Here is a 21,777-nt window from a genome sequence, read left to right as displayed (position 1 = left end):
TTAAAGGTTTGACCCTTATAGAATGAACAAAGTAAAGAAGCAGGTTCATGATGCCCAGTTTTTGACAGCATTCATGGATGCTTCAAGCCTACAATAAAATGAAATTGTTTCCCTTGATAATATGATTCTTTGTGCAACTTCGCAGAAAATATTTAACAAGAAGATTAAAAAAATACTTTTAAAAAAAAGTTTATATTAAGGCTATGTGGGACACTTGACACCTTTTTTTTAAAATTTATTAATCAAATTATTCCATACTTTATATGTACAATCCCTATAAAAAAAAACTTAATAAAAAATGTTGTTAAACTTGTTTTATTATAATGGTTGTCATGGTAATTGCCTCCATATTGGATTTTTGTTTATCATTTTTAAATTCCTAAGGCTTTAAAACTATTTAAGCAATTGCCAAACAAAAATGTACAATGTGTAAATCAATCATGCCAGAACATTTTCTACATTTTAGTTTCTAAATATAGTAAAGACTTTTTAAAAATATTTTTTTCTAACCTTGCTAAAGAAAAACATAACTTTTTTTCATTTTTTCAAGTATTTTATTGCAATTAAGACAAAATATTAATTCAGACTTAGAAAATGTAATCTAGAAGTTGTTGTACATGGTATAAGTAATAAGCTGGACAAGTTTGATTGAATTCTATGCAGAATTAGTGAAGGAGTAAAAAAAAGTGAATAAAAATAATATTTTTTTCCTTACATTTAAAAACGAAAACCAATGTGCAATTTGATTATAAGCTTGTTGTGAATAAACAATACAATACAATACAATAATGAAGTTATTATAAACAAAATGAATAAACTTATTTTATTTTAAAAATCGCGAAAAACGACCAAAGTCTTCAATATGACTAATTCTATAAAAAAAAAAGGGTAGTTTTGAAATTAATTAGGAATTTTAAAATATATAGATAAAAAAAATTACTAACCAAAAACAGGGTAGTGAAATATGTACATGTATCCTATTCATGATAAAAATCCTTTAAAATTATCCAGCACCATAGCCAAGGGTTCCATGCTGCGCTTTTCTGTATTCCTGTTGGGCTTTCAAAACTGCCCATTTCTTTTTTTGCCTCCAGTAGTTTTCTCTCTTGTCATGATAATTTTGTGCATGTCGTAAACTTTTTTTTTCACAATGCAAGCACAATCTGTTTGTATGTTGCCCACTGACAGTTCGGTAAAATGCTCTAGCATAGGATGGTCCAAAATTGTATTCCGCAATGGCTGTCAGGGTAGCAAATTGAGCATTAGATTTGCTATGAGAGCTAGCCTTGCTGCATCAAGACCAAATTACATGGTGGAGATTTTCATTTAGCATTTAGTTCACATCTTGAGGTCAGTCAGTCGTTCATATACAGGAAATATATGTTTGTGCAGTCTTTCAAAATCTAGATATGTGTGAATTCTTTTACCGTGACCACCTGGATATTTGTGCTCAGAAACATCCCTTTTATAAAAGCACCATGATGAAGAACCAGGTGGATAGTACTGATACTAAGGGCAGTCATTATATGGAATAATTATGGTACAGAGAGGCAAGAATAGCCTTCTTCATTTCTTCAGCTGTTCTGTTACTGCGTACAGCTCCCCATAATATTTGCTGAGAGTTTTGATTTTTTCTGTGGTGAGACTGCCAGGTTTTCTTCCTCCAATAGTAATTTCTAAAATAAAAATTAAAATAAAAGTTAATAGAAACTAATTAAATTAATTTTTCTGTAAAAAATGATATGCAAATAATATCATGAAAAAAAATTAAAAAAAATTATGTCCTCACTTTTTTTTAGATAGATCCTGGACTAGATTTCGAAGTGCAGTTCCAAGATGTTTGGAGACATGATTGAGACACTCCTCTTTTTTATCATTACTTTGCCATAAACATTCAAAGTTTTGTTTTGTTCATAGGCCATCTCCTGCCATGGTTGTGTACCTGAAGTTAAGCAAAGCAAGTGATATTTGCCATATTTTTACAGCAGCTTCTGACTCCATCATCCCAGATGTCCCTGTAGAAAATATAAAAAGCTGCATATGTACCATTTGTTTATGGAAATGATTTTGAAAAATGTGAACTCAATAATAAAAATATTCTTATTAAATTCTACTACAAGAAATTATTTAGCAATTTAAAAATATGAAATTATTACTTACCATCATAGTTTATTGTACATCCATTTTCTTGATGGTGAGCAAACCAGGTAGCATATTTTGCTGGATTTTTCTTTAGAATCTTTCCAGTGGTAGCACATTTTTTACAATAAAGGCTAGTTACATTTCTTCTTTTTAAACTGTCAGGTAGAGTTGAGCCTTCGGCTCTTGGTAACTCTAGGTCAGCAAAAGTGAACAAGAGCTCCCTCTCACCGGCCTGAATGAGAACTGTGTACACTGTTTTGTCTGATGGGTGGGTCAGACCGCGTACACTAAGAGCCCCGCCATTTTCCTTTTCTATACCAGGCTAACTGTGCGGGACATACCATTTATGTAACGGTCCCTTGAGTAACAGTGCCTGGATTGTGACAAGGTTGTGGGAGCTACATAAACATCAAGTACAAGTCCAGTTTCAGACCTATATCACACTTCCTACTCCTATTAAGGACGTGTGTCCTCTCGTCAGCCAACTACCATCAAAAGAAACTGCAATGTCCAGCGGGGCGTCGCCTTCTGCTTTGTTACAAACTTGCCTTCTTTTTCTCTATTAAGGATAGCTGTCTCAATTAATTTGGATCAGTCATCTAATTAAATTTATAATAGATCTAGACTAATAATAAAAAAAGCATTTATAAAAAGAAAAAAAGGATGGGGGGACGGGGAACGACCTGAATTTGAACTCATGGCTCAAGTGTTCTCAGGCTTCTCAAACCAACAAGGTAAACACTCTGCTAGTGGAGAGCCTATGAACATGGAAGATTGTAGAGTTATCAATTGTTTCTATAATCTCGTCCTATTTTTAATGTTGTGTTCACTAAGACTCGGATGACGACCTATAATGGCAGCTAATTCAGCTTATACCACCATTTCAGTCAAGTACTATTTCTTTCTCTTGGAAAGGGGACTAATTCAGCTTATATCACTACTTCAGTCAAGTACAATTTCTTTTCCTTGTTTGAGATACTGAGATACCAAACAAAATAATATATACCAATAGTTAATTAAATAATTGGTTAATTTTTTTTTATTGATTCTTTTGTGTTGACAAGTAAAAGAAATAATTGTGCAAAAATTTCAGCTTGATCGAGATAGGGTGTGGGAGTAATCATGTGTACAAACATTTTACCAGACAGATAGTGAGTTGATATAATCTTTGTAAAAAAATACATTGTTTGTATTTGAATGTATCCTAAAGAGTAAGAAGTTACCAATCTACAAACTTTTGATTGGTTTGAAAAGCTGTTTTTTGTGTTTTTAAGAAAAGAGCCTATGTAGCACTTGCCAACATAAATGTACATTAAGAAAAGTTATTCAATCGGAGATTTTTTATGACACAATAAGCTGTCTGGGCATCAGCAATATGGAATATGAATATTTATTTCACAATAATTCAAAAAATGGAATTTGTGTTTAGAGTGAGTGAACATGTCTGTAATTTATAGGATAAGAAGATATAATACAATTATTTTTTTTATATTTCATTTAAATAAACATGGGAATTTATATTATTATAACTAGGTAAACAGTAAATAAGCTTGCATAAATTATGATAAATACTAAAAATATAATATGAATGAAGAAACTCTGTTTATTAATGCAGAAATTTTTACCCAGAGGTAAATCTTGAGCACATTCTTTGAGGTGTATGATCAGCAGGATGTTGCTATGACTTGGCTTACAGGAAAAAAAATATATAAAAATCTTAATATATTAACCTTCTCTTTTCTGCTTACAAACTGTTAATAAACCATTTCCGAAGCCAAATATTCATGTGTCAAGCTTATTCAAGAGTACAGAAATAAAACATATCAATTAGAAACACTTTAGAAAAAGGAATGCATTGAATACTACAACATTTAAATAAAAGTCAATATGTCCAAAACATGTCAAACATTATAAACCTGCTATAAGCTTGTTAACAAATTGTGACATTCAGAAAAATGTAGATTTTAAAAAGTAAAAACGAAACAAATAATCAGTTGGCGATGTTTAAACAATAATAATATCATTAGATTGCAGTTTTCCATTATAATGCAGTCAACATGAAAAAAAAAACAAAACCAAACAAAAGATCTTTTACCCTTAGAATATTTGATATGACTACAAACCCCCACAAATATAAATCACAAAAAAAAAAAAAAAATTGCCACTAGGTCAAAACAACAAAAACAATGTTCCTATGCTGAACTTTATACTTACCCATATAAATTTGACAAATTATTTGAGTTGGAAATTGTATAATATTGAATTATACCTTAGACAAATGTGTTGAAAATGAAAGTCACCAGAAATATAAATGGTGACCTCTGGTTATGTTGTAAATGCAGACAAAATAAAAACAAAAGTTTAGCATCACAAAATAGTCAAAACCTCTGAAGTTGAGCGATTTCTGCATTTGTATATAAGTTGATTGGATCCTCAATTTCTTTGATAGGAATTTCTCTCACACTGTTAATTAATACTGCTCTAAAATGAGTTAGTTATAGCATTCAACCAAGCAGATACAGCCACTGCCCCTGGGTCAGGCTTGGTTAGAAGAGACTTATTCACATAGCTAGCTCTGCCCGCCTGAGCATTCATTGAGACTGTTTTCTCTGAAGCCAGTTTGGCTGCCTGCAAGATTATAAAAAAAGTTCTTGGCTAAATTTAAGAAAGATCAACCTTTACTATATCTTAATCTATTCAAGAGAACAGACTTTTTTAAAAACCATAACAAATTTCAGGTAAATATATTTGAAGGCAGTCACCTCTGATGATATCCTGAATAGAGACTCTGTAGATAGTGTGTTAAGGTCTTGAGACTTGAGCGACTCACATGCTTCATAAAGTGGATCCACCTATAGCACAACAAATAAAAATTCAGGGGAAAAAAAGATCAGAAATAAATCAATACCCCCAGGTAAAAAAATTCTAAAACAAACAACACTAAATTGGAGTTCTTTCAGAAATGTCTCTTCATTCTAAGAAAAACTAATAAGAAATAATGGATACTCTCATACAGTAGCGTTATATTTTGCTTTATTTATAAAAAAGTAAAGGTATCCTAGCATACTGGACAGCCAATTAAGTTCATCTGTATCATGTGGCCATCACAACAGCCAATTGCCCTCACTTCCCCAAAGGTATCCATTAGAGTTGGGTGGACTCAGGGGCTTCCTAATAGTATGATGGACCTTTGGTTCATAAGCCAAGCGCTTTACCACTCAGCCACCAAGGTCTGATTCTTGAATCTTTTATAAAGACCTTTACAGACACCACAATCATTCTTGACACTTTCTTTGAATATTCTTTCCAGTCTGACATATTTGTTTACACAACAGCTGGTCAATGTCTCAACATGAAGCTTTACTGGACATCTGGAGCGTATTTTTTAAATTTCTGACCGATTTTTTGTTAACCAATTTACTGGACATAATGTGCATTTTATGCTATCATTTAGATATTAGTTTATCAGCTCACATTTTATCAAAACATCACTAGTCAAATAATACTCAGACTTACCATTGTCCTATAACCTGGCTTTGCTCCTCCATATCTAAAACAGAATATTTTGAATGATAAATCATATGAAGAGAAATATATTTTGGGTCATTTTGAGTTTATTATAGTTATAATGTTTTTTGTTTGGTGTAATGCACAAATTGTAAGACAAATTTCCATACGGACAATAAAGATTATTATTATTATTATTATAATATAATGAGATGTTCATAAATCTTTTCAATGTATAATTAACAAACACACAGCTACCTATAGGAGGTACAGAAGAACCACCGGAAAGTCCATAGTTTCTGTTATGCTATATGTATGAGTAAAATAAATTTTGTAAATCCTGCACCTTTGTATACACCGCTGACTTTCATGTGTATAAAAACTTGTACAACCCACAGGTTATAGTGCAAAAATTTGGTATTGTGGATTAAAAACATTATAGCAATGAGCTAAGCATGTGGTGAGTCACTAAAAAAACAAGAAACTTTCAAAAGTACTTTATTATGGACTCCAGTCCACTGCTTAATGCAGCATAGAGTCTTTTTGGATTAGCTTTCCTTAGTTCTTGAGCTGCACTAGTAAAAAACAGGCTGTACAACTGAAACAAAAGCAACAAAAAATACATATAAATAGAGTTGTCTGCACTTGACCTGATTCCAAAACATCCAATGTCAATCAACAGTAATGCTAGCAAATGAAGAAGCTTATGTTTGACCCCAACTGCCAATTTCAAAATTCACCATGTAATTCCAATTTTGAGAAATAATACTTAAAAAATCACATAGAATTTCACATAGAATTTTAAATTAAAAAAAAAAATACATTACAGAATTAAAAAATAAATGTAATTAAAGAAATGTATAATTTTAATAACTTTAGAAAGAAAGTCTCATCATTCTAATGGCTGGCATTATACATTCCACCCCACCCCCACCACCCGGAACATTCACTGCATATTTTTTCACCAGTACAGTCATTTCAATAAAGCAAATTGAAAAATTACCAACAGTGCTGCCAACCAGCAAATAAAACTTTTTTTTATATTGTGGTTTGAGAAAAAATAAAATTGTATGAAATATCTACCTTATTTTCAGATAATTGAAAATTCCTTAAGGCAAAGTAATTTTCAGTTGTTACTAGATTTAATGCCTTGGTCATATACTTCTATCTTTTACCAAATGACTCATAAAAAAGAATGTTTGATTTGTAAAATGTTGTACATGCTTCGTATGTTCCTTCAGATTATGAAGATAATTTCATCCTAGCCCAAACATCCTGCAGATGATAGCAGGCAGTTTCAAACCCAGGACATACCAAATAAAGTCCAAAGTGCATAGCACATGACCAGGCAACTATCCTTTATTGCAAAACACTGAACTATGTAAATCTTATTAATATTCTCTATCAATCTATAAATCATGAGTAAAATCAGAATCAACAAAGTATTCAAATATCTGAAAAACTACCGTAATTAACAAACTAGTCCATTAACTTCTTAGAACTTACTCTAACAGTTATATATTAATGCAATTTGTCACTGAATATACTTACAGCTCCAGAGGAACCACCCATGACATTCTCAGTAATCTGTCCAAGGCTCAATGCTAAGGTATGTGGACAGTCTACAGGTAGTCCAGGATTTGTTGACTCCCCCAGCTTCTTTAAGATAGCTAAGCCATGGGAAAAAAATCTATATTACTACAAGAGAAATTGACACATAGTCAAACTTAGAATCTGCCAAATAACAGCCATCTTTAGATAGCAAAATACTAATAATTTTATAATCTCCAAAAAGATCTCAAGTGGTAAAATTAAAAAAAATCTCTCATCTTTCAGATTCTTTCTTAAAAAGTCAGGAAAACCAATGACTTAGTACTAGATTGTTACATGGATGTAAATGGGATGTAGTAATCTTATTTTGTAAATTATGCGAATTACAAGATAACAATCTAAAGTTTCAACACTGGTCATTTGGTTAAGCAGACCAAGGTTCTATACTCATTGTAATGCTGGTACTCAGTTTAAATCTATAAAAAAAAGTGCTAACCTTTAGCTCCAAGAGCTAAAGTTGATCCACAATCTCCATCACCAGACTGGGTGTCCAACTCATTCAGCTCTTTCTCCATAGCCACTAGCTGTTCACAAGCATTCCTGAGAGCTTTATAGACTCTGTCACTAGACTCTGAAAGAGTGAATTAAGTACAGTAACTATTGTTGCTGTCACAAAGAAATTCTATTACTTACATCGGGAATACACTAAAAGTTCAAAATTGGAGTACATTCCAGAAGAAAAATAGTTATAAGAAGGGGAGATAACTATTAGGGTTCGGTTTGATAAATGTGATACTACTGAAATGATGAAATTGTTACTTCATTAATCCAATTTTATATAGTACAAAATTTGGAGAATCTACTGTGCTTGTTCATGTTACATCTAATTCAAATTATTGTTACATTCCTTTTCTTCCGATTCATTTTTTCTTTTAAATCTACAAAGCATCCCAACTCATGTGGGAACATCATGATGGCTATTATCCAGTGTGACAACTGCCTAGTGTCACGTGTTTATTATGTTTATTTAACTGGCAGATCTTGATGCTATAAACTTGTGACATATGTGGGTTCGGAGGTGCCTTGATTTTAGTTCAAACACTTTAATAATCAATGAAGTAACAAAGTGCTGAGATGATTTCTTAAGTTTTAATTATTTAAAACTTGAACTAACAGATACAGGATTCAGTCAAAATGATCAATAAAATGAGTAAATATTTACTTTAAAACTAGCGACTTCTAAGTCTAACTTTCTAGCTCTCTCTCCCGTCTCAAGCTAACACTCCACCTTTTATACCTTTCTTTAGGATAAAGAACAGTGACAATTCAATACCCATCCTTGACCCGTTTACATTTAATTTTCCTTTTAATTGTTTTTGTAATTTAACCTATGTTAATTTTGTTTCCCTGCTGTAGCCTTGAACTAAGCTTTAATCGGCATCTTTTTGGCATTTAAGCGTGGGTACGCTGACCTGATTTGAGATAGGTACAATGTCCTCATTTTGTGAACAATGAGGTGTCACTAGGAACTGTTTTTGTAATTTAACATATGTTAATTTTGTTTCCCTGCTGAAGCCTTGAACTAAGCTTTAATCGGCATCTTTTTGGCATTTAAGCGTGGGTACGCTGACCTGATTTGAGATAGGTACAATGTCCTCATTTTGTGAACAATGAGGTGTCACTAGGAACTGTTTTTGTAATTTAACCTACGTTAATTTTGTTTCCCTGCTGTAGCCTTGAACTAAGTTTTAATCGGCATCTTTTTGGCATTTAAGCGTGGGTACGCTGAACTGATTTGAGATAGGTACAATGTCCTCATTTTGTAAACAATGAGGTGTCACTAGGGACGTGACACCTAGAAGATTAAGGAGCAGGTGATATAATATTCAAGGTTCTGAAACAAACAGTTAATGAGGGTGTCAAGTGGCTAGCACAATGACCAATAACCTTCACTTTCCTCCCCATAAATGCCAGTGAAATCAGCGATATTCTAATGGGATTAGAATGCAAAACCTTCAGTTTACTATCTGAAAACTTCCATTCCTCCTGCACATTATTTTCAATTATATTAAAATAAAAATGAAACAAGTGTTTAATAACATTGACAAAAAGTTTTCAAATATTAATAACCAATAATAATGAATAATACTTATTTCTAAATATGTATTTTTTATTAATAATCCGATTTTAGTTGATGCAATTGGCATTTAAAAAAAAAATTTCAATTAGAAAAGTGAAATATTTAAAAGCTAATTTAACGTTATCAATATTTTACAATTAGAATGCAAATAATGACTCTACCTTTACTCAATTTTTCACATCCTGCATCTGATAAGCTGTGACTTTCTGTTTCTAGAGTAACCAACACTGGAGTTTTTCTAAGCTTTTGGCCAGTAGCAAGGCAAGGGGCATGCCATGCTGGTATTTCACAAGGGAAATCTTAATAAATAAAAAATTACAGTTATTGACATAAAAAAAAATACTCAGCTTACATAGTCAAAAGGCCAAAAGCTTCTAATAAAAATAATGTATAAAAAAAAAAATGTGTTTAAACTAAGCTATGTTAAATTTTAAATTTTCTTTCATGTTTAAATAGATAGATTAAAACAGCTAGAGAGGCACACTTATAACAAAAATAATGCATTTTAAAAAAGAAAAATTGTATAACATGAGTCCCATTTTCACATCAGCATAAACTAACAAAAATAATGCATTTTAAAAAGAAAAATTGTATAACATGAATCCCATTTTCACATCAGCATAAACGTATACAAAATTTTTTGACAGTACAAGCACTTTCCCCTAAACATAAATTGTAATGCAGGCTAAAAATTGTTCTGCTTCATTAGCCAGTGGTGAATCAAATGTTTCTATTCTATTACTTAAAGTTGAAGTTCTGTTAACCATCAGCAATCATGGGAGATTTGTCTTAGCCAATGAAATTTTCAATGTCTCTAGATTTAAAGAGTTAAAAAATATTGCACTGACCTAAATATTCCAAAAGAAGATCATCAATGTGCAGCAGTGTAATGGAAATACCAGCCATCTCTAGGGAAGTCATGAATGTTCCACAGTAGGCCCTATCAACTGAGACTCCAATGTCTTCTGCTCAATGTTTGCAAAACAAAAATAAATACAAATTTACTGTCATTAATTCCAAAGTGTTTATGTGTCAACATTCTATACAAGCACAATTCTAGCAAGATGATGTTCATAATTGTATCTTTTGCAACTTTCTATACTTCATTCTTGTGGATTTCTAAAACTCTAAACAGTTTTTGTTGATTTTAACCCACTTCATACCAGTAAATTATTATTATTATGTTCTAAATTATATCACAACACCTAGAGTTAATATAGATGAAGATAACTTTAACAGAAAACTAACTGGACAGAATTTGAAGATGTTACTATAATTCCATAATGATCACTTTGCCTAAGTTATGTCAATATGGTTTCTATATCTTAAGCTGGTATTACCTAGATATGAAATCGCTTCCTTAGCAACAATATTAATTTCCAAAACTGATGTTCCACCAAGATTATTCACCATCAGAGCCACCCTATCACCTATACAAAAGTTTAAACAAGCAAAATACAAAAAAATGCTTTAAAAAAACAACAACAAAGCTTTAATTAAGTGTATCAATTAGTTTGGATCAGTCAAGTAATTAAATTTGTAATAAGTCTCAGATAAAAATCTATATAGGGGACTTATTCAGCTGTACCACCACTTCAGTCAAGTACTATTTCTTTCCCTTATTTGAGATACCAAACAAAATAACTTATTACAAATAGTTAATTAACTAATTGGTTAATTTTTAAAATTGATTCTTGTGTTGTCAGGTAAAAGTAATTAATTAAAATTTCAGCTTGATCCGAGATTGGGTGTCGGAGAAATAACGGGTACAAAATTTTTGGCTAGACAGAGAGAGTTGATATAAGATTGGAAAAATAATAATTTTTAAATAACACTTAATTTATTAATGTGCTCCAGAGAATGTAATAAATATCTATTAAAGCTTTAAGGTTGTTACATGTCAAGAAGTCACAACTGCTTCTACTTCCCCATGTAAGGTTTAGAACCCACTTGAGTGAACAACATGACTTCAGTCAAAGTCTAATCTGAAGGTCCCTCAAATCACTACTGAAGCCCCTAAGACTGTTAAGCAGCCTACACCCCCAAAACCTCACCCATATCTGAAACATACAAGAACCAAAACAAAGAAACAGGATTACCTTGTTTGACATCAATATGAGTTGAAGTGTTTGGGTTCCTCATATGATCCATCATAGTTTTGACTGCCTCTCTAGCTGTTTGAATCTGTTTAAACATGAAAGAAACTTTATTGAACATAGCTTATTTCATACAAAAAAAAATTAAATATTTTAGCAGTCAGTCCAATTATCTTTTTCTGACACTGACCTTCATTCTGCGTACTCCGGCCTCTCCATGAACACCTTGTATAAAAAATAATTTTTAACAATTATTTAGTATTTAATTTTTAACTGTACACATTATGAAGTTTAGGGTGGAAAAAAGTATGTATGAAATTTCAAGTCTTAAAAACTGTATATAAAATATTTACACATTACACATAAATAAATTCCAACATTTTTAACGTCTGAAAATTTTTTATTTAAAAAGTTGTTTTTTTTTTTCAAAAATTCTTTTCCTTTTAATTTTATGATATATTTTTAAGTTGACTCTTGATGATGGAATGCAGCTTTTAGCTTTTTCATTTGGTTGAAATTAAGAATATAGAAAATAATCTTTCTTCATGTAACAAATATCAAAGAAATAATTTCTATATTTAATGAATCATAAAAGGAGGTACAGTTCATCATCTAGCTCAAGGGATAGTAATCAGTGAAAATGAAATAATGCTTCTGTGTTCACAACAACAGTATTTTATTCTTTAATGGCATACTAGTTTTTTTTTTAAATAGTCCATCTTAAAAACATTATCTGCTGGTCCCCTCAATAGTGTATTTAACTTCAAATCAATGTTTCTGGTGCCTTGGAAAATTATAGATGAACATCAAATTCACTTACCAAGACCTAGTTCCATCTCATCAGACTGCAGGGAGAAAGATGGTCCCGAGCCAGGCACTGAACAAGGTGATAGTGAGAGTCCAATGGTACCTAAGAAATATGTAAACAGAAAATATTAATGAATCCATTAATTAATAAATACATTTTAAAGAGATTTTTCTTTTGCAAAGCAATATTAAATGCATAATTTATTATCAAAATTATGTTGAGTTGAGAGCATTATAAATCTTATATCTTTAGCTGCCCAAAGTGCATACAAAAGAACTAAATTGTCCTATTGAAGTCTTTGCACTAAAACAAAACTGAATTGAGCCTGGTGTAAGGTGAACGTATTATCAGACAACACACAAAATCCAAGCCAGGACACTGGGTTACATCACAATTCCACTATATTTTGCGAAATGACCATAATCACCAGTTCAACATTATTATTTGTTATGAAACCAGTTGGATCCAACCATATCTCTGCACTGCACTTTACTCAAGAAAGAAGAGCTCACTTTCAAATATATGGAGGTTCAAAGAAGAGTGTAATATAACCTTTTAGCATGATGGATTAATTATCATGGTGGCATTGTGGCCAAGTGGTAAAGAACTTGGCTTCTGAAACAAGAGGTCAGGAGTTAAATTCAGTATTTTTAGGACATCCCAGAGGTGACAGTTGTTTATTGTACTGGCCACATGGCATATTTTAATCTGTCAGCCATAGAAACGGATGAGTTTTACATCAGCTCCCCTGAAAGGAGATTTTATAAATGATCTAACTAAAACAATTTACCCATTCTTTCTTTGACTAAATTCAGGTAGGACACTATGTCCTCAAGACTTTTTCCTTGCTCAGACATTGCACCAGCTATCTGTAAAGAAACAAATATTTAAAAAAAAAAAATAAAGTTAGGTTAATGAATCATTAAAGCTAAACCTCAAACAAAACATTAACAGAAATGTACAGTGAAAACATATGAACAAAGAGCAAGTTAAACAAATAGTATTTCTTTGTGAATTTTGGAATTTTTCATTTTTAGATATTTACTTTTAAAAAATGGAATAGGACCTACATATAATTTTAAATAACTTTGCACGTCAAATATTTAAAAGTCCTAAATTTAAAAATGAGATCCCAACATTTAACTTAAAAAGACAAGAAACTAATTCTAATGATGCTTTCAGCATAGTTCTTAAAGAAAAAAATAATGCAGGTTGGAAAGACAAATAGGAAAAAAAATCTGAAACTATTTTTAGCTCTCAATAAATGTTTTAACTAATTAACTGATTGGCTTGCAAAAATGAAAAGTAGATTTCTTTTTAAGAAACAAAATAAATATGGAAATGAGAAAATATTTAATGGAGTGATGTTCTTCAAAAAACTCTTAAATCATGCAACCAATTAGCACATCTACTAAGAAACTAAGAGAGTGAATACTTTATGAATCATCATTGTCCCAGCAAGCCCACGCCTTCCTGCAGAGTGGTCGACTGAATCTAGCGCACAATCTTCTCCAACCACAACCATTTCTGTCATGTGACCTTTGACTCTTGCCCTTTCACAGGCAATGCCAAAGTTGAGTCTATCTCCAGTGTAGTTGGTGACTATCATCAACACCTGACAACCTTCAAACAATTGAATTGTATTAGCTGTCATTGGTTTTCTTTAGTTGGCTGGGCAACAATTAATTAAAGAGTTTAGAGAACAAGAATACTGATCAGAATTAAAGAATGTGATCAAGTAGAATTAGACGTCATCATAGTAAACTTTAACGAGACCAATGGAATTTCTTAGACCTATATTTGTCATAATCTTATAGAAATTACATTCCTATTGATTGAAATATAGTTTGACAAGGGCTTAAAAAATAATTCAAACTTTGGTACAGCCAGAACACCCACCAGGAACTGGTCATTTAATGCCCTGGACATTTAATCCTGTGGTTTTTATATCCAAAGTATTTAAAATATAAAAATGATTAAATCAGCCAGAGTTCAAATAATTATTTGCAAATACATGACAATAAGCAAGACACTGAAAAAAAAATTAATTAGCTAATAATCATAGGTAAAAAAAGCTGATTCATTGACTCCTGTCATTGTACAATGTTGGCCCTTCTCTTATCTAATGCTGTCTACTTCCTCTTTAGATGTTGCTCAGTGCCAGCAAATGAGTATAGAACAGATTCAGCTGTCTACCCTTTTGTAGACCGTCATGTCCATATTTTTGGGTGATGACATTAGAAGAGAGATTGGAGGGCAGGATGCCAACTTACTACAGCATTGCTTATTTTTACAAAATTGCTGATGACATTCAGGTCATTGTTTCCAGTATTTCCCTCTACTAAACAGTCTGTGACCATGTATGTACCTAAGTACAAACTAGGATATCAGGTCATGCTGTAACATTGATGAAGAAAATAATTCAAAGGAATCATTGACAATGTTTTGTTCATGTTCACTTACATAGGTCAGTGCTGGGAGACATCTAATTATTTCATATTACTTGCCACTGTCATAGTCACATCTTACCCCCAAAAAATGATTAGATTCAATGAGTTTTTAAATTCAATGCTTTGACAGCATGCTCAGCACTTTACAAAGCTTTTTAAACTAGTAAATGTATGGGGAGTAAGAGTTTGGGCCTAGGCATTAAATGGCAGGGGGATGAAATGATTAAGAGAAAATGACTGAGGATTTTGTGAATAGGATTCAGCATAGTCCTGTTCCTAATACTGAGCATTGACTGTATGTTATATTAAAATGATTTGCTTAAGGTATTTATAGAAGCACATAATTATATATTTGAAAAATTATTTGTAGTAAAAACCTAGCCCGAGCACAAAAATATTCATTACCTAGTTGACCACTTTTTTAAAAAAAAATAAAGGGGAAGAATCAGTGGGGTGAAATTTTAACATTAAGCCAAGTGCATACAACACAACTAAGCTATTTTATTCATCAAACTGAATGGCACTTCAACATTATTGCATTGTTATTTTTTCTAAATTAAGAATGAAATTTATTACTTGACTGTTGCACATAAGAATGTAAAAATAATTTAAGAATTAATGAGATTTCATTACCAGTAGACAAATGTTCTTACCTTTTTGTTGCTGACAAGCTGCGTTGACTGCAGCCAAGATACATCCTGGGGGAGGGGATGTAAACACAGAGCCAAAGGCACATGCTGTCAGACCACCTTTACCCACATAGCCTAGGAGAGTTGGAAACAAGTAATCAACCTGACATTAACTGAATTGAAACAAGTATTAGATTTACTTGGATATGATTCTTTTACAAATTAGACACAAGGTTATACTAGTTTTGCTGAATATACTAGAATGTCACCAAGTTTAAATGAAATATGGGAACATATTTACTATAAAAAATAGCAGTAAATAAAAGACTATTTCTTTCCCTTTTAAAAAGAAAAGATATTCAATAGATGTTCACTACTTTTCCTATTTTCTTTGCATCCTTCCATTTATAAGAAAAATCTTAGAGACAACAGCAACCCGCTCCATCATAACTACGTCAACTTGTCACGAAATGGGTGACTTCTGTCAATCAAGACCAGGACAGAGCAATACAAAAATTGTTCGTTCCTTGCTCGGTCAGACTACATCAATGCCACTCGTTGATCAGGAAAATTTAAAAGGACCAAGATGCCTCTGTGTAGTCATTGTACGAACTCTATATGTTGTGTCTGTTCTATTTATGTGTATGTTTCTATTGTCTTTTCTTTATATGAGAAAAAGTCCTTGTAATCACAACAAATTTCCATAAGCAGATCCTTGCACGAACAGGTATTCCCAACATCTTTACAGCCCACAGACAACGCCGCTTGCACTGGCTTGGACATGTTCATCGGATGGAGGACAATCGCATCCCAAAAGCCATCCTCTACGGACAACTTGCGACTGGCTCAAGAAAAACTGGTTGCCCCCACCTCCATTACATAGATGTAATAAAATGGGACCTCAAATCAGTGAACATCAATACTGACCATTGGGAAGACATAGCTCTAGTCTGCACCAGATGGAGAGAGACAGTGACCAAGAAAGCTATGGACAGCGAAAGAACATGGGCCTCAGCTCTGGAAGAAAAACATACAGTGCGAAAAATGGCCAGCTCCTCTACCACCGAAGCGAAAGCCACCTTAACCTGTGATATTTGTGGACGGGAGTGTCTCTCCAAAATAGGGCTCCACAGCCACATGAAAAAGTGTTGAACCACTCAACCCGAGATGAACCATTCATTCTACGTATGAAGGAGGCCAACAAGTGCTGTTTCAACAAATATGTAATAAGTGTTTGACTAAGAATTTTTTATTTAAGCTCAAAAGATAAATAGGCTAAAATTGTTTGTTTTTTATATACATATGCACATAACATATGGACATATATTTTCTATTCCTTATATAATATTGGTTAAAAACATTTCTTTTTTCGCAAAGGTTTTGCACTAATTTTTTAAAACATTTTTTAAAATCATTAATTGCAATATAACTATCCTCATGTTGCTTTCTTTTACAGAAAAAAAAAATGTTTCTGAAGTTCTTGATTACAAAAACTATTCGAATAAATACCACACCTGCATGCCCTGGTTCATGTCCAGAGCCACCACCACTGATAAGGATAACTTTCCCGTTAGCTGCAACATCTCGAGCATCTGTCCTGACAACCACATTATGGCCATCGACCAAACTGATCCCGGTGTTAACTGCTACAAGTCCTTCATTGCACTCCCTTTCACAGTCAAGAACCTATTCAAGAAGACTTGACCAGAATGATCATTTTACAGGCAATGGGAATCAGTGTAGGCATGTGTGTAAGATAAGATAAGATAAGATAAGATAATTTTATTGGTCCAAACAAATGGAAATTCAGCTTGATTACAATTGACCACCTCAATGTAACTAATGTAAAAATCACAATATAGATGCAAATTCGAACAACATTAACACACAAAACACATACACACTCACAACCAGCGCTTTATGAATTAGACTTCTATGTACTTCTCAGTGAGGACAGATGCCCTTGTAACACTCTGGAGGAAAGTCTCTCTGTTTTAGTCTTAGTGGAAATAGGAATTACGTTATTGTTTTTCATGGAGGCACTTCTGTTTAGCAGTTCAAGATCTCAATTGAAAAATGAGTCAACACTTGGTTTACAAACAAAACATTCTTTGAACTATTTTCTTCACTTGTGTTTGTATCAATAAAATGTGCTCTCCTTAACATTTACTTTAGATAATGTTAAATGTTATAAGCCAGCATTTTTTTACCCAGGATATACTCATATCTGAGGCTATTCCAAAGAGATTTCATTAACAGTACATGGTGGCTGCCTAAAGAAGAAAAATTAGCTTTCGACCTTTATGAGTAGATTTGCAAAATGTTTAGGGACTAGGTGTGTGGCATCATTCGCTTGACTACCTATAAAGGGGACTAGAATTTGCTGAGCACCTAAAGGCAGCATGGATGCCTTCTCCCAGATGCTTCCTCTCTCCTCAGGTCCACAAAACAGATTGGTGCCCTGATCATGCTAGATATAGCATAAAAGATACCTAGTACAAAAGTAATTTAAAAAAAAAACTAACAGTTTACTCAAATAGTAGGTGGCTACTTAGGCAAATTCAAGCAACCTTGCTTTCAATGGGTAAGGTACTAGTTTATGTTTTTCACCCTCGATGGAGCATTCACTTAAGAACATTATAAATTTAGTTAGATTTCTCCACATACGAGTGAATACCCTTAACCTAATTTCTTCTGGCCCTTTAGTCTCCAAACCTGTTAGGAAAAGTAAAGGCAGTTGGTTCTTGTGCTGTTTTTTTTTTACTATAGATCCAGATCTAGAACAAATTTAAAAACCTAACTAGAACAAATTTTAAAAATCTAAGTAAAGAAAGTACATTAATATGGATGAAAAAATTCTTTTACTTTTTATTACTCAAGATTACCTTATTAATTAGCTTTTTGCTAATCTGGTTAGAGTTTGAGGCCATAGACATAATTCTAAAATCTCTGAAGATCTATTGAATCTATTGTTCGTAACTTGAATTCTTAAAAAAAAAAAAAATTGTGTAGATCTAGTGTCAGTGTATTCTTAAATAAGGAAATTATTAAACATATTTAAATATAAGTCATAATCAAAATAATGAATGAATGCTGTCTTTTGGAAGTACAGTTACTGCCCAATCAATCATCAATGAATAATCATGTGACAATGCAAGACTAGAAGTCGTTATATCTATATATATACCATACTTATACTAGACTTTAACTTTAATCTAAAGTAAAATTAGATCTAGATTTAAATAATAAGAACTAAAAAAATCTAGAATGTAGAATTAGAATCCTAGATCAAATTCTACGTCTACATTATAGATCTACCCATGACGCGTAGGACGTAATCATCTTCTTTTTTGAAGTTTAAACGTCTGTATTATATAAGATAAATTCTAAAAATAATCCTAGATTCTAGAGTATTCTAGACTAGACTAACTAGTAGTCCTAGAAATCTAAGATTAGAGTCGATTATATAGATCTAAAATGATTAATAAATTTAATAAAGTTACACAAAATAACAAAAAGTTTATATTTTATATCTAGATATAGAATCTACTATAGATTTAGAATCTAGCTAGAGTTTACACTGTTTTAGTTTGGAATGTAGGCCCTATAATCTAGCACTAAAACTGTGACTAAACTCACACTGACTAGAGTCTAGATTTTTTTTATAAAGAACTAGTGAACTAGTATTGGCATTATTATGATTATAATTAGCATCTAGATCTAGAATTATTTAAAAGAAGTAGAATCTAGATCGTCAATAATCAGAATAATCATATAGATCTAGATATAAATATATATTTAAATAATCATATAATGACAATAAATTTAATATAATCATTATTATATAATATACTACAATATGGATCTAGATTTATTTAATCTAATCAATGACGATTGACAATTCTGAATAACACAAATTGAAATCACAATAACTTTGAATAACTGAAATGAATAACTTGAATGTCTTGAATAAGTAAATAAGCCTATAACAAGGGACTGATTCACTCAATTCACTGTGATAGTGATTGTGATAGAAAAATAATTTCTTTCTAGAATAAAGATAAAGATCTATGTTTATACTACATTCAGTGAGGTTATTCACTTATTGCTTGGAAGTTTTACAGCAATGCATAGACAATATAAAACAGTGTCAACCTTATTAGCCTTATCATGTCTTGAGACATATTAGATGTTCTAAGGCCTGCATCATATGTTTTGCTATCTTCCTTTAAAAAAAAAATTGTCTTTAAAAAAACAACAAAAAAAAAAACACTGAAAATGAGAGTTACGATTCTTGTTTTTGAACTTTCCTTTTTAGATCACAGACCTACATATAGAGAGACTATACAAAGCTGCCAATGCATATCAGTCTACATATTTGGGGCGCACCCCCAAGATGTGCTGACGAACTTTTAAGGGCAAAGTAATCTGTTGTGTTTGCATTGCAGTTATGATTCTTTAATTCATTGCTCATCAAGCTAGACTCTCTAACCAATGTTTAATACATTATACCTAAATTATTACTTAAATTATTACTTAATGAAGTCGTTTCATTATCTAGGACAAATTATGTAGTTCATATGCTACAGGAGTTTACAATAAGAATGATACAAATATATCTTCGCCAATGCGATTCTAGAGAATTTCTTAATTTGGATTTTTCCTAAGTGATGTACCACGCTGTTATTATTATTTTTTTTTATATTTCTATATCTTTAAAATGACTATAGGCCTTAATTTTGTCACTTTTTCATAGCTAATTTAAGTGTGTAGGTCCGAAAAGGATGAAGCTTAGGCCTACTAGTAGCACTCTCTACAGATGTAGCCCAGGGGCCTAATAGGGATTTGGGGGCCCGGGGGATTTACCTCTTTGGGGGCCCCTTGCATTTTGACATTCGACATATGACATGAGATAATGTACGCAAAAATATATAGGCCCCAAATCAAATTGGTTCAGTATATCAGTAAACTTAACAAAAAGTAGGCCCTAATCATCAAGACTCTTTTAATGAATAATACCGTTGTTTATTAGTTAAATAATGCACAAGTGACAAATCTAAATTGATATCGCTTCACGTCGTGCATTCTGTGCAGCAAAGAAATCTATAACATCAACTACATCGATACTTTGAGCACAAGTAATTCCCATATGAAGCCTGTTTCCTAAATATGTCTATTGGTGATTGTATTACTGGTTTGTTGATGAAAAGTGCTCGTGCATCAATGACATCATTGAAAAAGTGATTTTCCATTTATTTCATCATACAAACAGGAAAAATAGCACAGTTTGTCATAAGCGTGTCTTCATCTAACAGGTGTCTTGGTTCAAGAAGAAACCCAAAGGTATCCATTTTCTTTCCAGCCTTTGGAATCTGCCCTTCATCTCCATATGAAATCTGTCCAGCACTTCTGTCGCAACACGTTTGAATGGCAGTTTTATTGACAGTCCTACATTAGAATTCAACTTCCCATCAAGTCTTTTCTTTCTTCTGATTGTTTTGATTACAGGGAATCCATAGTATTCACTACCTTCTTTTGCTTTTTCAATGGATTGGGTTTTTGTCAGTTTCTCATCATTTTGCAGAAAGCATGAAAGGGTACTAATTTCTTTTTGCAGCTTCCCGTATATGCAGTCCAGACTTTAGTAGTTTCTTCTGAACTATATTAATTGGGCGCAGGAGCTTTGACCAGAATTCCAGATAGGCAAAACATTCTTAATTTTCCACTGCATGAAGAAGATTCTGTGCTAATATTATAATGGTATTACGTCATTGTTGGTTGTCTATGTTTTGTGCGAAAGCAAAAGGATTCAGAACATACAAAAGTGGGAAAGATCCATATCTCGTTATGCTCGAGTATAGAAATACTCCGATAAGTGAACTGCCGTATTCACCATCACAACTGCTGACGAGTAGAAGACTCAGGGAATCATTCCAACTGATCCCAAACTATTGAAACCATCGGTAGCTGAAAATGCAGAGACATTACTCAACGAACGACAGATGAAAAGCAAAGTGAAATACGATGCAAAAGCAAGACTACCTAAAGATTATTCTGTCGGAGAGTTCGTCTAGGTCAAACATTGCAGAAAGCAGTTGTCATAAAAAACATTTAGCACCCAGATCTTACATCATAAAGACAAACGATAGAAAAACATACAGAAGAAATCAACGCTTTTTGAATAAGAGATTCGATGAAGACATCTCTGGGTACTATGATACCGATGAAGACAATGAACTGCAAACTGTTGGAACAAACGAAACAGACAGTGTCTAGAGAACTTGTTGTGCCAGTCAAGACAACCAGAAGTGGACGAATTGTTAAAGTTCCTAGTAGTCAGTAATAGATATCACTCTTAAGAACTTTAAAAGGAAGGGTGTGATAATAACTTCAAAAGGAAGGATGTGCTAATATTATATGATATTACGTCATGGTTTTTTGTTTATGTTTTGTG

The 21,777-nt window shown here is 32.4% G+C and overlaps 2 protein-coding genes across 6 annotated transcripts; both read right to left on the bottom strand.

Annotated features, from left to right (window-relative positions):
- Positions 1 to 442: 442 nt before the first annotated feature.
- On the bottom strand, positions 443 to 4,360 carry LOC106057964 (uncharacterized). The gene is made up of 5 exons (XM_056023438.1): positions 4,357 to 4,360; positions 2,870 to 2,900; positions 2,161 to 2,429; positions 1,943 to 2,015; positions 443 to 1,676 (listed from the first exon to the last, which is right to left on the bottom strand). The coding sequence occupies exons 1-5, from the start codon at positions 4,358 to 4,360 to the stop codon at positions 1,523 to 1,525; spliced, it is 531 nt and encodes a 176-aa protein (XP_055879413.1). The 3' UTR covers positions 443 to 1,522.
- LOC106057946 (triokinase/FMN cyclase-like) lies at positions 3,728 to 19,613 on the bottom strand. Of its 5 annotated transcripts, none has more exons than XM_056024966.1 (18): positions 19,479 to 19,613; positions 18,209 to 18,310; positions 16,838 to 17,009; positions 15,348 to 15,458; positions 13,680 to 13,867; positions 13,035 to 13,113; positions 12,257 to 12,346; positions 11,627 to 11,661; positions 11,440 to 11,524; positions 10,681 to 10,770; positions 10,189 to 10,305; positions 9,502 to 9,639; positions 7,697 to 7,831; positions 7,201 to 7,319; positions 6,147 to 6,247; positions 5,659 to 5,692; positions 4,905 to 4,994; positions 3,728 to 4,770 (listed from the first exon to the last, which is right to left on the bottom strand). In XM_056024966.1, exons 2-18 carry the CDS (start codon positions 18,257 to 18,259, stop codon positions 4,624 to 4,626), a joined length of 1,782 nt encoding a protein of 593 aa, XP_055880941.1. In that variant the 5' UTR covers positions 18,260 to 18,310; positions 19,479 to 19,613; the 3' UTR covers positions 3,728 to 4,623. The 5 variants fall into 5 exon arrangements, with proteins under 5 accessions (XP_055880941.1, XP_055880943.1, XP_055880945.1 ...); XM_056024968.1 differs by lacking the exon at positions 19,479 to 19,613 and adding an exon at positions 19,426 to 19,447; XM_056024970.1 differs by lacking the exon at positions 19,479 to 19,613 and adding an exon at positions 19,407 to 19,428.
- Positions 19,614 to 21,777: the final 2,164 nt, after the last annotated feature.

The sequence above is a fragment of the Biomphalaria glabrata genome, chromosome 3 (assembly GCF_947242115.1).
Source record: "Biomphalaria glabrata chromosome 3, xgBioGlab47.1, whole genome shotgun sequence".
NCBI classification, from domain to species: domain Eukaryota; kingdom Metazoa; phylum Mollusca; class Gastropoda; family Planorbidae; genus Biomphalaria; species Biomphalaria glabrata.
The sequence above is the reverse complement of the archived record's forward strand: the minus strand, read 5'-3'. Positions and strand labels throughout refer to the sequence as shown.

Bases quoted from the DNA above. Each gene is read 5' to 3' on its own strand.
- LOC106057946 (XM_056024966.1), bottom strand. From the start codon at position 18,259: ATGTCTATGGCCTCAAACTCTAACCAGATTAGCAAAAAGCTAATTAAT. The intron at 15,459-16,837 runs GTGTGGTATTTA...CAACTCTCCTAG, and splicing joins ACATGAACCAGGGCATGCAG to GCTATGTGGGTAAAGGTGGT. The intron at 6,248-7,200 runs GTAAGTATATTC...CTTTTGTTTCAG, and splicing joins TGGGTGGTTCCTCTGGAGCT to TTGTACAGCCTGTTTTTTAC.
- LOC106057964 (XM_056023438.1), bottom strand. The intron at 2,430-2,869 runs GTTTGAGAAGCC...CGGGGCTCTTAG, and splicing joins GCAGAGTGTTTACCTTGTTG to TGTACGCGGTCTGACCCACC. The intron at 2,016-2,160 runs GTAAGTAATAAT...TATTTTCTACAG, and splicing joins ATGTACAATAAACTATGATG to GGACATCTGGGATGATGGAG.